The sequence below is a fragment of the Mesoplodon bidens genome, assembly GCF_964165515.1.
Source record: "Mesoplodon bidens genome assembly, chromosome: 17".
NCBI lineage: Eukaryota > Metazoa > Chordata > Mammalia > Artiodactyla > Ziphiidae > Mesoplodon > Mesoplodon bidens.
Genome location: NC_138174.1, coordinates 63,116,429 through 63,132,422, shown reverse-complemented (window position 1 = coordinate 63,132,422; position 15,994 = coordinate 63,116,429). Strand labels below are relative to the sequence as shown.

The 15,994-nt window shown below is 42.5% G+C and overlaps 1 protein-coding gene across 3 annotated transcripts in view; it reads left to right on the top strand.

The window, feature by feature from the left end:
* ABCC4 (ATP binding cassette subfamily C member 4 (PEL blood group)) overlaps positions 1-15,994 on the top strand; it is a 208,491-nt gene that overhangs the window by 124,691 nt on the left and 67,806 nt on the right. For all 3 annotated transcript variants that reach the window (XM_081214428.1, XM_081214429.1, XM_081214427.1), the window contains one exon: positions 13,532-13,611. In XM_081214428.1, the coding sequence (XP_081070554.1) occupies positions 13,532-13,611 (80 nt within the window). The remainder of the gene's footprint in view (positions 1-13,531; positions 13,612-15,994) is intronic.

Here is a 15,994-nt window from a genome sequence, read left to right as displayed (position 1 = left end):
TTTGCATCTTTTTCAAAAAAAATTTATTGAAGTATAGTTGACTTACATATCTTTTGCATCTTTTTTTTTTTTCTTTTGCATCTTGAAAGGCTTTTCAAGGTCTTGGCGAGTTTATAAACGGGGTGGGGAGTGCATCAAGAATGTTTATTGATTGTGTGAAATATTTTTGAAAAAGGTAAATTGCTACAGCGTTGTAGCCATGTTTTGAAGACTAAAATGAACACATTCTGTTCTGTCTCCTTTTCTTCACTGTGTGGTGGGTGCATTTGTGTCTCTCTGGCACTCTTCTCTGCCACCAGCAGGCAGCCTGGCCCTTTGCTCATTTCCACCCTGGCAGATATTCTTCGTCTTCACTCTGTTCTCCTTAACCTACTGAGAGACAGTTCTTCTCTGTTGGTGTGCTGGATGGGACCTGGGACCTCTTGATCCCCGTAAGTGCACAAGCCTCTGTCTTCCTCACCAGGATGATGACAGAGCTGGCTGCCCCAACAGGCACCTCCCCCTTGGCCCTGGCACTTCGGGTGTAAGTGTACATATGGAGCTGACATTTCTAATAAGGTCAACAGGAGGAGATGGGCGAGACAGGTGGAATGGATTCTGAGAGAAGGATCAGCTTGAATCTTTTCTTCTCTTTTTATTTTAAAAAAGTTACGGTAAAATACATAGAACATAAAATGTACCATCTTATTCATTTTTACTTACGCTCAGTGGCATTAAGTACATTCTCATTGTTGTGCAACTTCCAGCACCGTCCATCTTCAGAGTTTTTTCGTCTTCCCAAACTGAAACTCTGAACCCACAACTAACTCCCTGTGCCCACCCCCCCTGCCAACCACCATTCTCCTTTCTGTCTATGAATTTGACTATTCTAGGTACCTTATGCAAGTGGAATCTTTCAGTATTTGACCTTCTGTGTCTGGCTTATTTCACTTAGCATGTTGTCCTCCAGGTTCATCCGTGCTGTGCATGTGTCAGAATTTCCATTCTTGAGGATGAATCATACTCTACCCTGTGTATATACACCGCATTTTGTTTCTCCATTCATCGATCAATTGGCACTTGGGGTTGCTTCCACCTTTTGGCGATTGTGAACAATGCTGCTGTGAACACAGGTGTACAAGCATCTCTTCAAGACCCTGCTTTCAGTTCTCTTGGGTACATCCCCAGAAGTGGAATTACTGGATCATGCGGTAATTCTGTGTTTCATGTTTTTTTGAGGAACTGCCATACTTCTTCCATAGCAGCTGCACCAGTTTAGATTCTCACTTAGAGTGAACAGAGTTCCAAATGTTCCACATCGTCGCCAGCACTTGGCTGTTGTTTGATTTGTTTTTGATGGTAGCTATTGTAACAGGTGCAAGGTGGTCGAATCCTTTATTTTCTTGAGTAAATCATAGGAGGTGGCTTTGGATGCCAGTCCTCTCTGGCAGCAAGGGCTGCGTCCCCCAAACAGTTGGGCAACAGTTCCCTGAAAACAGGATGCCCGTGCGGATCCTGTGCTCTGAGCGCAGGTTTCTTTGCTGCTGGTCTCCCCTTGTTGCCTCTTTTTAGTTCTACACTTGAAAATTAGTTCAAATGCAAACCGTGTTTAGATTTATTTACAGTTTTGTAACTCCTTTCCTGTTTCCCTTTTAACAACAGGCTTGACTTAAGGAGTCTCTTTCAAGTAGTAAATTAATTTAGGTGGCAAGCACCCCACCCGAATTTTGTTATATGCTGGCAGTTTAGATAAATGGATATTATAATCTCAGCACATTTCTGCCCAGTGCTAGTGTGCCTATTTGCAAGAGTCTACAAAAGTGATAATATTTTGTCAGTTTGGGGCCTAGAAGAAGCAGAAGAAAAATTACATATTTTTTATTTGTATTTATAGGATGCCTGTAGGGAAGCTGAAAGTGCCGTCTGGCAGTTTACATGGCTAAATACAGATGAAGAAAGATGAGAAACCCAAAGACTTTTTTTCTAGGCACAGGGGAGAAGACAGGGTCCAGATCAGTTACTGTCAGATGTGTTGGAGATACATTCTCCATTGCAACCGAATATTATTTTTTCCCTTCAACTCACCATTTTGTTGAAGAATGGAGCCTATTTTTAATGACTTTATTGATTCGACGATTGGGTTACAGTGTACTTTATTTACTGCTGGAATATTTCGCGCCTGTCAGCACTTAATGGGAATAAATCTACTTTTTGCCCTCACTTTGATAGGCTGTAAAACTGCTTATAATTGCAGGAAAATGTGTTTTCCTATTTTTGTGTACAGACACAGTGTGACTTTCCTTTTCAAAATCATTATATGTCATAGTGTAGCTGAGCAATAAACACATGCAGGGCTGTTATCCTTGTGTCCTGTGAGAGCAACATAAAACAAAATGTGGGTTTATGCCTGAGGGATCGCAAAAACAGATTTAATATTTATAATTAAGGTCAATTTTTTAATGATTTATTCATTTATTTTTTTGTTACTGTGTTAAGACTTAGCAGTTTTGGACTCAGATTTTATATGTTTTTTGAAATTATAAATATACAGTATATCCTACATTCACTGTTATGGTTTGCATATGAATTTAATATTTTGTGTCCAATGAGACGCAGTAAAAGTGCATCTTTTTTTGGTATCGCCCAGTTTATGAGCAGAGTCAGAATACATTGTGCTGATAAGTTTTACATGAAGTTTCTAAACTTTCTTATGGAAAACAATGTCACGTGTATTTATCTTTTATCAATTATAATAAATTCAATTGGGGGGGTAAGATATATCAAAATTCAAAATTTTTCACGAGACACTTCCCCTCCTAAAAATATTTCCTAGTACATATTTTGTTATTAAATAAAGAGAAATACAATTAATTTTAGTCATTCACTTTCACAATTTTATTTTTAAGTACATGATAAAACTAGTAACGATACAGCATTTCATAAAGCTGGACTAGGAAGCCCTCTCTAAAGAGGCAAGTAGAATCTTCAGCAGCACCTGTACTACAACACCATAAAACCCATTTTCAGCCAACTCTAAGATTTCTAATTCATACCTGAGCCCACAATGAAGGGTAGAAATCATGCACTTTAAAAACAGCAGCATTAGTGAAACTATGGAAGTGCTTATAGTGCTAGTGTGCGGGGGAAAAAAAACCCCAGCAAATAGAGACCAATGTCATTTGCCTTGATACTTCACCCTTAGGAAGAAATGAACTTGCAGGAAAGTAGTTGTTCATCTAACAAACTTGGGGAAAAGTCTCTGGGAATTATCAACTGAACATAAAATGGCCCGCTGGGTTTTCTTTTCTTTTTTTAAAATTAATTTTTATTGGAGTATAGTTGATTTACAGTGTTGTGTTAGTCCTCTGGGTTTTCTTGGGGAGTTGTGTTCTGAAGGGACGAGTAATTTAAAGGAAGCACATTGATTAGGTAGGTGCAGGAAACCACAAATGTTTGAACAGGTTTTTGCTGGACGACCGTTGTGTGGATCAAGGGCTTTTATGGCGGCTAGTTATCTGCCCTGGGAGAAGGGGGACAGTAGCTTGCCTGTCCTTCAGGTGGAAGGTAGGTTCCCTGTCTCTTATTCTTTTCCCTGCTCAGAGTGAATAAATATTTTAAGTATGTGGTCAACTGTGCAGCTCTTTACTTTTCCTTTAGGAAGAAGAGAGTTGCTTAGGTATGGTATTGAGAATAGAACTCAGGAGGACTTGCATATGCCCTCCTGCCCAGGACTAGCCCAGCACATCCTGAAACATGCAAATTGAGCTGCCTGCTAAGTGGGGAAGGAAGGAATATCGTGCACAGGCATTTGATGTCTTTTTATGGGGGAACAAAAGAGTTTTGATTTTTTTCACTTGGAGTTCAGCCTGGCTATTGTGTGGTAGAGGAGGCTTAATGAATCATGGTTTAACTAAGATCCTGCCAAGTATTTGACCATTAAATAGACTCCATGTGTATAGAGTTCTTCTCTGACAGACTCTTATTTGATTGTGATTAATTGGCATTGAATTGGTGTTTAATTACCTCCCGCAGAATCTGAGAACAGTTTGTGTTCTGATTAAGTTATATGATGTAAACCCCACCCCACCCCCACCCCCACCCCCGGCGCTGGGGAAGTCAGCTGTGTCCTTGCTGTACCTGCCTTAGTGCTGACAGGCCAACCTCTGTGGTTGCTTCAAAGCTCAGAGACTGTCTCAAAGTATCAAAAACCCGTACAAATTGGGATTTCAGTTTTTCTTTTAATATGCAAAAGTTTTAGGAATCAAAATTCAGCATAAGTCTGGAAAGGTTTTCCCTTTATGTTGAAATTCTTCTTATGATATTCATTGGGCTACGTTAAACATTTTATACAAATGGATCCGCTTCCTCATTTCGTAATGTGTCACCGTGTACGCGCACGTGGGATGTCCAGGGGGAGAGATCCACCAGCTGGGCACACTGACGATGAAGGGACAGTGGGGCCGGTCTGGTTTGGGTGTCACTGCCCTTAGAGAATAGATGACAGCAGAAGAGGTAGGAGATGATCACTGTGGGGATAGAGTTCCAAATACGGGGCGGGGGGGCAGGGGGAGTTGCATTTTGGCAACAAGCTAGGTCGCAGGAATGACGAGAGATGTTCAAAGAAAAAAGCATTATATCCCAGAAACCAGCATACAGGACTGTTTCAAAAAGAAGGTCGTTAGAAGTGTTATCTGCTACAGAAAAAGTCAGGATGAGTGAGGATGGAGGGAAAGCTGGCTATTGGTTTTAGAAACTAGATGACGGGTGTAAAGAGGGCAGAAGATGGACTGGAGGGATTTGTGGGGGTTTTGAATAGGTCATGATCCCATCGTTTGGCTAAAAGATAATGTGTCTCCTAAGCTCTTTATAACTGACAATAGAATACATACAAGTATAACTCTTAGAGCAATATTTCCACTTATCACTTTTATCTAATTTTTGAAAGGAGTACAGTAGTTGAAAATGATTTTTCCCCTCCTTTTTTTTCTTTAAAAAAAATCATTGAAGTATAGTTGACATACAGTGTTGTATTAGTTTTAGGTGTACTGCAAAGCGATTCAGTTATTTGTATATACATATCTATCTATCTGTCTAGGTATCTATCTTTTTTGAGGTTCTTTTCCATTATAGGCTATCATAAGATATTGAACGTAGTTCCCTGTGCTATGCAGTACGTCTTTACTGTTTATCTGTTTTGTATTTAGTAGTGTGTATCTGTTAATCTCAAAGTCCTAGTCCTAGTTTACCCCCCTGTCCTTTCGGTAACCATAAGATTGTTTTCTGTGTCTGTGATTTGTTTCTTATTTGTATAAATTCTTTCATCCCCTCCTTTGTAATGGTGTTCTTACTTTGCAGGTTTTTTCCCCCAACAAAGGTCCACGCACATACACTTTACAACCCAACCACATTTGTGTAACATCTATTGGTGGTCCCCAGATATTGACACGATGCGCTGGAGATCGACTGAGATCAGATTTGGGTGTTGGTTGATCCCACTCCCGCTCACCTTCAGTCACTTTACATTGGGTGGGTAGTGGGAGGGACGATTGTCTTAAAGTTCAGTCACATTCTCACACCAAATGTTTTGCTGTCCTGTTACTGAGCATTACATGTCCTTGTACGTGTATTAGAGATGGGACGAGTTGATTTCGCATGTTGAATGGTAACTTCCTGATATGTGCCTTTGTGGAAGTGGGACTTCTGTGCTTAGATGAAAGCTTTATTAATAGGTGGTTTTGCCTGCATCTGTGTGGGAACACATTCTCCAGGTGAGACTGCTCCATGTCCCCCCCCCACCCACCCACCCAAACCCCCTTCTTTGGGAGATATGAGATAGAGACTGCGCATTTTGCCTTAAAAGGTGGTCAAGGTGCACTGGGCCAGGAAACAAAGACCTTGGAGACAGAGTGGTGCATTCCTGTGGCAGGAGGAGCCCCGTGATAGGTGGTGTCCTGTTCCCTCAGAATCAGGCAGTTCTCACCTGGCCCACGTCTCTCGTGGCGACACCACTTCCTGTGGTTCGTAGTTTAGGTATCCCCTGAAATCATGCAGACTGTGCACATGGGCATTTTCCAGTGGACATGCACTGTAGGTTTCATCCAACCCGCAGTGTTTCAGAGCCTCTGTCTTAGAGATTTTTCTGCCTGTTGCTGTCCATTCCTGACCTTATATGAGCTGTGAGCCAGACTCCTGCATGACATATGCACGAGATCCAGCGGTGAAGGAACTAGCCTGGTCTAGCTTCCCGACCCCTTTCCCCCGCCAATGCTTAGGAGATGTAAAATATCATGGCGGATGCAGCAGCATGGTTTTCTGTGTCAATTTGTGGGGCGTATCCACTCCTTCAAGGTCAGTCCCTTTCCAAACTTAGCAGTGAGTGATGTGACTTGCCCTGTGTCACAGGACAGGGTAAGGCCTGGAATGAGGTGGCTCTCAAGCCCTGGACTTTGCTTCTGTCCTCATTCTTTTTCAGTCATTTGTTCACTTGTCAATCTGTCTATTCATTCCATCTTCAATAACTTGTATAATTTAATTTTGAGGTGGGGTTACTTTAAATGTTTTGCTTTGATTATGGTTAGCCAAGAGCGAATTCCTGGAACTCTGCTAACTCTTCTAATACTCAAAGCATTCAGCATCCAGTGGATGCTGTGGATGCTAATGGATTCAACATTAGCCAATCAGAAGGGGCTGGGCTGTCAAAGGCCAGTTTGACAATCACCGTTCATACCAGCTTAACACCAGCCCTGCCTATGATTTTATTGCCTCATCCTTATTAGTACATTTTTAATAGAGTTTTCAGATGTGTCCAGTAAAATAGCTCTGTGTCGTAGATGGGATGATGTGAATTTTCTTCGTCTCTGTAACCCTGGGTGCAAGTCCCCAACCTGGCTACTTTACAGCCGAGTGTCATTGGATTAATTTCCTCCTGCCTCTAAGCTTAAGCTGCCTCTTCTGTAAAATGGGGACAACGTCTCGCTCATAGTTTTGAGATGATGCGTACATAGTTTCTGGCACTTCCTTGGTGCTCATGTGGTGTTGGTGGTGTTCTAGAAACCAAGCAGAGCGACCACAAGAAAAAAACCCCACCACATCTCTGGTGTGTAGCACAGGCAGCCTGGTGAATCTGTGCAGGCTTTGCCTGTGGGCACAGAGACCAAGACAGAACTGGTCCTGGGCTGTCGGCTGGGAGCTCTCGGACTCTCTCTGGCCTGGGTCGGATGTGTAAGATGCATGCTCACTCCACCAGGCCCCCTCCTCAGGACTTCCTCCTCACAGCCATGGCTTTGACAAGAGAAGCCAGACCTCTTTCTGACTGTAGGGAATTTTCAGCAGAGGCCCCTTAACACTACATTCTGCTCCACTCCCGTTCACACACAGCTTCTCTCCTGTCTTAGCTCTCCAACTCGGCAAATATTTGTCTTCCCACCCGGACAAACTCCACTCTCCGTCAGTCCATCCTCTGGCCTCCTTCTAAGTGCTCAGGCTGTGTTTCCTCCACGAGAACCCATTAGCCTGACCCTGCCTAAACCCGCAAGTCAGTGACACTGTCTGGTGTCACCCACTGCTGCCGTGGCCCCGTCTTCGCTCTGTGCCACCAGCATCTTGGATCACGGTGCCTGGCCCAGCGTCTCTGCACGCGGGCCGCCAAGCTGGGGTGTCGGCACGGCCATTGCGCACCAGGGCCTCTGGTCTGAAGGGCCGGGTGCAGGGCCGGCAGTCTGCACGAGGCAATGTGTGAGCAAGTGAAACTTGATGAAGCACAAAGGAAAAGAAAAAGGGTTGGACTTGGTTTTATGACCCAGATTCTATTTTTATTGCCCAGGAGTTGTTAATGGCCTTTGCTGGTGTGACTGTGCCGAACCAGACACTTCGTATTTCCCCATGCATTTCCCCAGGTTGGAAAACAACACCCAGCAGAAGAGAGTGCATGAAATATCAATAGATATTGAGATTTGGAAGCAAACCATTTATTTATAGAAAGCTTCGTTGTATAGATTCATACAGAATATGCTCAAGCACCCTCTGTATGTGAGGCATTGGTCCAGGCACTGGGGTAACAGCCGTGAAAGAAACGGGTAAAACTCCTGCCTTAATAATGTCTATATTATAATTCAATTTCTGTGACTAAAATGGAGACAAGCGGTTATTAGCTTCTGGAAGCAAAGAATGGAATTTAAAGGGGCCGTGAGAATTCCCTGTCAATCCAGTAGTTAGGGCTCTGCGATTTCATTGCCCAGGGCCCGGGTTCAATCCCTGGTGAGCCACTTGGCCAAAATAAATAAATAAAGGGGACATAATTATACATGTTGATAAAACCAGATGAAAGGTTCTTGAGACAGAACATCATCAGAAATGTTCAGGTTGTTCCTTGTTACTCAAAGTGTGGTCCTTTCACCAGCCAGCATCAACATTACCCTGGGAGTTCTTAGAAATCAGGAATCTCAGACCTCACCCAGACAGAGCTCTTGAGAAGTTACATTTTAATCCAGGTGCCTTGGAGATTTTCATACAGATTATAGCTTAGAAGCATTGTTTTCTGAGTCTTGTGGTCTTTGTGATCAAACTTCACTTGGATGCACGGGAGCCTTCAAGGTCCTGGAACATTCACCCATGTGTTTATAAATTGAACACGACTAGAGTGCTGGTGGACTCCGTAGTGATCAGAATTAATCTTCCCAGCTGTGCCCCCGATTGACATGTACCAGATGGTCACTAAGGGCGTTCCAGGTCTTACTATATATCTCCCTTCAGGATGAGCCCCTTTTGAAATAATTCATTTCATAGAGTTGTTTTAGTTTTTTGTGTAAGAGTGTGTCTGCACAGAAGGGTTCCTATTTTAAAAAAGAAGGTTGGAAAGCCAGTGCCTTTGTGGTGTTTTATTAGTAAACCCCACCTTCTGCCTTGCCCAGCACTTTGCCTTTTGTTATAGATTGTGTGAGAAATGCGGTCCGTGTTTACAAAGGGTGTATAATCTAGATGTGAACTTGAGACTAATATACATGAAAAGTAGTCAAACCACTAAATAGATTATACTATGATATGTTCTGAGAATATACCCAGACCCCAGGTGGAATCTGGAAGCTCGTTGAAACAGTCCCTCACCGAACAGTGTCAGAAAATCTGTGCCTTTAAACATGAGAATCACTTAGGTCTTTGCTGAGAGTGTGTGGAGTCTTCTTTATGGCTCTACCTGGATGTAGGGTCTCCTCAGTCCTCAGCTCTAAAAGGAAAAATGGAAGTTGATGGCAAGCTCTGGGCAATAGCATAATGTATCAGCTGAAAGCACAGTATTATAAAAATATTTTTTTAAAAAAGTAGTTGGGTGGAGGTTGGAGTACAACTTCAGTAGCCTTAAGCAGCCCCAAAGGCTATTGCCATGTTTAAAAACAGTTTAACTATTAATGGTCGAAATAAAAAAGGTTAGTTTTGTTACTTAAATAAAAGGGTAATTAGTAATTTGAAAATTTAACTGTACAATTCCCCCAACTAATTTTAGAAAGCAAGTCTCTTGTTGGACATGTGGTGCTTGTTCTAGTCTAGGCTTTTGGGTTGCTAGGGGCAGAATCTACACAAGTTAGTTGCGATGAGGAGACCTTGATCGAAAGGAAATGGGCATCTCCTGGAGCTCGAACGATGCTGAGTTTCCTGTAACTGAAGCTGGGAACTGGGGTCCTCATGGGAGCTGGGGCCATTGTCACAGGGCTTGTGCCCAAAGCCACTTTGCCTCTGATCTTTGCTGGGTATGGCGAGGCTGGTCTACTTTCCTGGCTTCTCTCCTGGCCTTGTATTGCTTGGTGGGGGGGATATCGGAATGACTAGGTGGCTAGTCAGTGAGTTGGCTTCCCCTGGGGAGAGAAAAAATTAAAATTGCACATAATACATTATAGACTTGTTTCAGACTTGTTCAGGTTGTTTTCTACTTCTGACTTGCCAAGTGTGCCACATTGAATATCTTTGATGCACTCATTAACTCCTGGGTATATGTTCCTAGAAATGGAATTTCTGGGTCAGAAGAGGTACACTCTTAGAGTTGTTTATACGTACTGCTCGTTGGTCCCCTATGTCTTCCTGTGCAGTACAGATGGGGGCGATGTGGATATTCATTATACCCACATCTAAAGTGTGACCTGGCCACCAGGATTTATCGTGATTGTTGGCTCTGTGATTGGATATGCAAGATGGGAGAGGTGGTGATACCACTTTACCCTAAGGTAATCATGCAGTACCCGGGGTATTGATTTTAATACTGGGCACAAGGCATTAACCGAGACTGTCCATCTGAGTCTGGACAAGAGGCAGGGGCCAAGATAGGACCCCGAGCCTTATGAGGGATCACTGAGGCACCAAGGAGTAGTTGCTGGAAAGGATATGATTCACTTCATTCAAGTATTTGAAAGGCTGCCATATCAAGAGAAATTAGGTTCACTTTGTGTGGTAATAAGGGCAGAAGAAGCAGCACAGCTTGGATGTTCCAGGAAGGCAAGATTGGGTTTAATGTAAGAAAGCCCTAACAGAACAGTGTGAAAATGCATTGGGTTCCCCCATGTTCACGTGAACTGCACTTCCCTCTGCCTCCCTGGAGATACTCCAGCAGGGGCCACGTGTCATTTGAGTGAAGAGTCATGACATGTGTGTGAAGTGAATTCATCATCAGGATTTCATTTGGAGACTTTTGAGAAAAGTTTAGTACTATGAGGCCATGAACTTGGCATCCCAGCTCTGGTTACAACAGTCTATTTCAGAGCCAGGTGAAATAGTCTGCAAACACCATTCGTTCTCTTAATATTTCTTAGTGCAAAGAAATAACTGTGGAGGACTTCCCTGGTGGAGCAGTGGTTAAGAATCCACCTGCCAATGCAGGAGACATGGGTTCGATCCCTGGTTTGGGAAGATTCCACATGCCGTGGAGCAACTAAGCCCATGCGCCACAACTACTGAGCCCGCGTGCTGCAAGTACTGAATCCCGCGCGCCTAGAGGCTGTTCTCCGCCAAAAGAGAAGCCACTGCAAAGAGAAGCCCACGCATCACAACGAAGAGTAGCCCCCGCTCACCCCAACTAGAGAAAGCCTGCGCGCAGACATGAAGACCCAAGGCAGCAACCCCCCTGCCAAAAAAATAAATAAATAAAAAGAAGAAGTAGTAGTAACTATTGAACTTTTTGATCTCACATTTTCTATAGCTGGCTCACTGGTGAATAAGAGTTTAGTTTTTTGATGATCTCTGACATTCTGTTCAGTTTCTGTAGTTGCTATGAGGGGAGACAGGTTTTTCTCATTGTTTTTGCTTTGCTTGTATTTTCTACTCTTTGCCAACCCTGGGTCGCTCAGACCTTAGGACTCCCACATCCGGTGAATGGTAAAGGGGTGGTTGACACATACTGTTCATCCCTGAGTAGCCAGTGTATCTCTTTTAAAACTTTCTAAGACAAATTGTACTTGTTTCCAAATTCTGCCTACGTTAAAAAGTTGTATTTTTCCATTGAAGAAGTCACAAGAATTTAAACTATGTCTTTAACATTTTTTGACGTGTATATTCCTTATTTGGGCATTGCTGTTTTGAGAAGGTATAAAAAATAACGAAATGGGGCTTCCCTGGTGGCGCAGTGGTTGAGAATCTGCCTGCTAATGCAGGGGACACGGGTTCGAGCCCTGGTTTAGGAAGATCCCACATCCCACATGCCGCGGAGCAACTAGGCCCGTGAGCCACAACTACTGAGCCTGTGCGTCTGGAGCCTGTGCTCCACAACAAGAGAGGCCACGACAGTGAGAGGCCCGCGCACCGCGATGAAGAGTGGCCCCCGCTTGCCACAACTAGAGAAAGCCCTTGCACAGAAACGAAGACCCAACACAGCCAAAAATAAAAATAAATAAATTAAAAGAAGGCTCAACATTTAAAAAAAAAAAAACTAAATGGGCCACAATATGCATAAGAATATGTGGGGAAATTGCACATCTGATTTTAATGTTCCTAAAGCAAAATTGATTAAATGATTCCCATCTTCTTGCCCCTCGAAGCGTGATCTGGGAAATAGCAGAAAGGGGGGTCACCTGACCGCTGGGAAGAAATGCAGACTCTCTAGCTCCTCCGGACATTCCTACAGTGTCTGGTAGACTTTCCGAGGTGACATGATGCTGCAGAACCTGGGGGAATAGTCATTATCTCACCTTGGTGGTTGAGCACCTGTGAACTCACCGGGCATTGTGACTGGGTTCTTTCACCCGCATGAGCCCATTTAATCCTGAGAATCACCTTCTAAAGCAAGCATTCCTAGAGGCTCTGAAAATTTGACCCTGGTCCTCCAAACGTGTCACTAAAAGGCGGTTTCTGGAGTCTGTATTTCCTAAGCCTGAGACAGGAGAATTGAGGCCCAGCCTGTAACGGCCTGGCCTGGCCAAGGGCGAAAGCCTCCAATGTCTGCAGCCCCCGGCTTGGGTGCACCCTGTGCTTCCGGTGAGCCAGGCGCCCCGTGGAGGACAGCAGAGCCGGCTCATCCCGGCAGTGGAAACCCAGCGCCCAACCTCTGCTCATTCAGTGTCCAGCTGCGGCTTGGTGTGGAGGGCCTCAGGAGAAAGTCACCTCTGACAGAGGTCAGGAAGAGCACCTAGAGGTCCCACATCTCACCTGCAGGCTGGCTTCCTGGAGCCTCAATTATGAAAGAAGTTCAGGGGCCTAGATAAACACATTTCTCAAGAGTTGCTACACCAGAGTAGGCTGTGTGCATGCCTGCGTGTGTTGTTACTTCAGTGCCTTTGAATGTAATCATTAAAAAGACCAGATATTTATTACAAATTAGTTCTCACCTTCCAGTCCTGCAGCCTTCAGAGTATACTGTTTTGGTGAATTTTGAGAGGGGAAATAAAAGCAATAAGAAATGATCTTTTAGTTAACAAGTAATATTTGTTTTCCTGCTTCCATCCCTCTGGTCCTCTTGGATGCTTAAGCATGAGTCGTGTGTTCTTCACACTTGGTGGGCCTCTGAAAACAACAACTTATTACCCTGGTAGTAAACGCACAACTTGGAAATTGGAAGAATCCCAAATTGCCCAAAATGTAAGGTGCTATGCACCATCCTGGGGTTTAAAAAATTGCAGAGAGGTTGTAATTAGTTTTCTTTTTTTTTTAAGTATCACTTAGCAAAATTAATTCTGATAAATCAAAGTTAGTGTAACAATTAGGAGTAATTTATGAATTTTAAATTGTTTACCGCCTCTAGCACTTGAACTCTTAAATAGGATGGATGTAAAAGGACGAAACATTCTAAAATCCACCAACCCTTCCTGATACTTCCACAAGACCCGCTTCTCCCCCCACCACCCCGTTAAAAAATAAGGGCCAAAAATTTCAACTGCCCGCTCACTGCCATTGGTATTTTAATATCTCTTTAGGTAACGTCTGTTTTTTTCTTTACCACTGACATTGGCTTATTTCTTATGAATCTATAATATATTAAATACATATGCATTTAAAATATTGTTTTGATTTGTTCGTGAATTGTTTCTCTTAAAGGGCCTGTCTGGGGAAATGAGTAATTTCTCATATCCTGTTCTTGCAGGAAGAATTTTGAATCGTTTCTCCAAAGACATTGGGCATATGGATGACTTGCTGCCCCTGACATTTCTTGATTTCATCCAGGTAACGTGACAGTCATGTCAGAGTTCTCACAGCGCAAAGCAAAGTGCCTGTTTTTCCAGGCCTTTTCACAGGGGCTGAGATGGGCCTTTCAGCCTGACTGTGTTATCTTAATTAAGTAAAAGGCCACGTTTGTAAGAGAAAGGTGTGGTTGTGGTCGGGAGGCTGAGTTAACATGAGTGACGCCTGCTGTAGGAGTGGCTACACAGTCACGGTCAAGGTTGGTTCGAAGCAGCGACATGCTTGGTAAGTGGTTCTCCCGCTGCCGTTCAGGTATCTGGCGTGGATTCCCTTTACTGTGAGCACATTTCACAACAGAGAATCACCTCTCATGGTAGCCTAGATTAACTAAATTATGCATCGGATTACCACAAAGGACAGATATTTACTGCACCGTTTTTTTTATTGTGTATAAAGCCAGGTGTGGTTACTTACAAAGAAAAGATTAGTAATAATAAGGTGAAAATTATACTTTAACAAGGACAATAGAGACCGGTTATGGAAGATACAAAGCCTTTAAAAGCAAGTACCTTTAAGCCAATAATTTGAGTAAGGGATCAAAGTCATCTCAGAAAATGTTTTTTTTTGTTTTTGTAGACAGCTTTTCTTTTAACACATTGATTGCTCTGTCTTAAGGTGTCTTTAAAAAAACAAACCTTCAATCCCACAGAAATACCTTCTCCACAGCCTTTGTTTTGTCTGTGGACTTGGAAATTCTAAAGAATGATGTTAGGTCATCTGAGCTCTAATCTCATTTAGTATTGTGCGTTTGGGATGTTTTTTTCTGTTGTTTAATTCTGTCTATTTTTAAGTGATTCAGGCTGAGGGGACTTTCTTTTTCATTTCCCAGTGTTTTGGACATGAAAAACATTTATCAAAGGGTGTACATTTTCTAAAATCCCAGCTGCTGCTGCTAATATTGATACTTCCTAAGTCTGAAGGCTTTTCACTTTCCCTAAGTGCCAGTGAACGTGAACCCATTTTAAGATCAGGAAGGAGAAACGCTGCAGTTAGGGTGTGCAATCATGGCTTGATGCTGATACTCCCCATCCCCCCATTTTTTACTTCAATGCTCAAGTGCTGTTTAAGTCAAAACTTAGGGTCTCTCCTGGAGCCATTTTTATAAAAGGAGCCACAAATACTTTATTTGGAAAATTAGCTGTGTCAGAAATATCAGTAATAGTCCTGAGATTATTCTAGCCGTTCCTGTTAGTCACAAAGAAATGTGCCAATGAATGTAGCCTATGGGCAGAGGCCTCCACTGTTTACCAATGTGAAGTAAGCTGTGATTTAGAGGCAGAGTCTTACTGTTCTTCTTTTTAATCTGAGGGACAAGGGTCTGACTTAATCTTGGTGAAACGTAAATACCAGTAGTTCCAATTAGCTGATTTCTTGAATCTAATTGCAATAGTAAATCTCAATATTATTGTCTTCCAAGAAAGGAGTTTTTGTGTAAAGGATGAGTCAGTTATCAATTATGATAAAGATCTGTTGTCACTTGTTTTGTTTGCAGGTGTCTTTAAGAAGGCTCCCATAATCCCTTCAGGAAGAAGCATTTTCTCCTTTAAAAGATAGTATTAGTTAAATATAAAAGCCCTGATCCCTGCCATTGCTGTTGATTCTTTGAGAGACATTTCCCAACATTCATTGTTTAAATGGCTGTCAGGAGGAATCAGGTGAAACTTAATAAACAGTGCAGTAACTGGTTCATCTTTGTGTGCAGAAGCCTTTCTCCAGAGGATTTGCATTCAAAAAAAAGTGGGGTTTTGACGAGGTATCCCTGGGATCATTTTGAAGTATTTGGACCTGTTGCTATATTAGCAAGCAAAGATTTTTATTAAAGCCACAAAAATGAAGTTGACCTGCCCTCAAAGAAAGGCCAACAAAAATCAAAATGTAAATTGATTTTTTTTTTTCTCTTTTTTTGAATTTGGATAGGACACTGTAAAGATGAAAAGAACCCAGTGGTGATCTGGGACTCTTAATGGAATCATGTAAACTTAAAATAAACACTATTATGGTAAGCACATAGAATGAAAACTAATTTTCCAAATCAAATACATTATATTCAATTCATTTTCCCCAATCAACCAAATGTTTAAAACCTGTTAGTTATAACAGCAATCTTCTGGAAATTAATTAGAAGCCTATTAGCTCTGCTAGCTGAGCTGAACCGAATGAAGAGGGTTGCTCCTTACATTTCTAAGTAGGCTCCCGAATTCAAGCAAAGGAAGGTCAAAATGACAATCAGCTTGACTCACCTTATGGCTTTGCTTAAGAGGTGGATCTATTTTTTTTTTAAGGAGTTAATTTTTTTTAAGGAAATTTTATCCACTTGGACTCAATCCTCTAATTTAAAAAGTCAGGATAAAAGGTATTCTTTGTT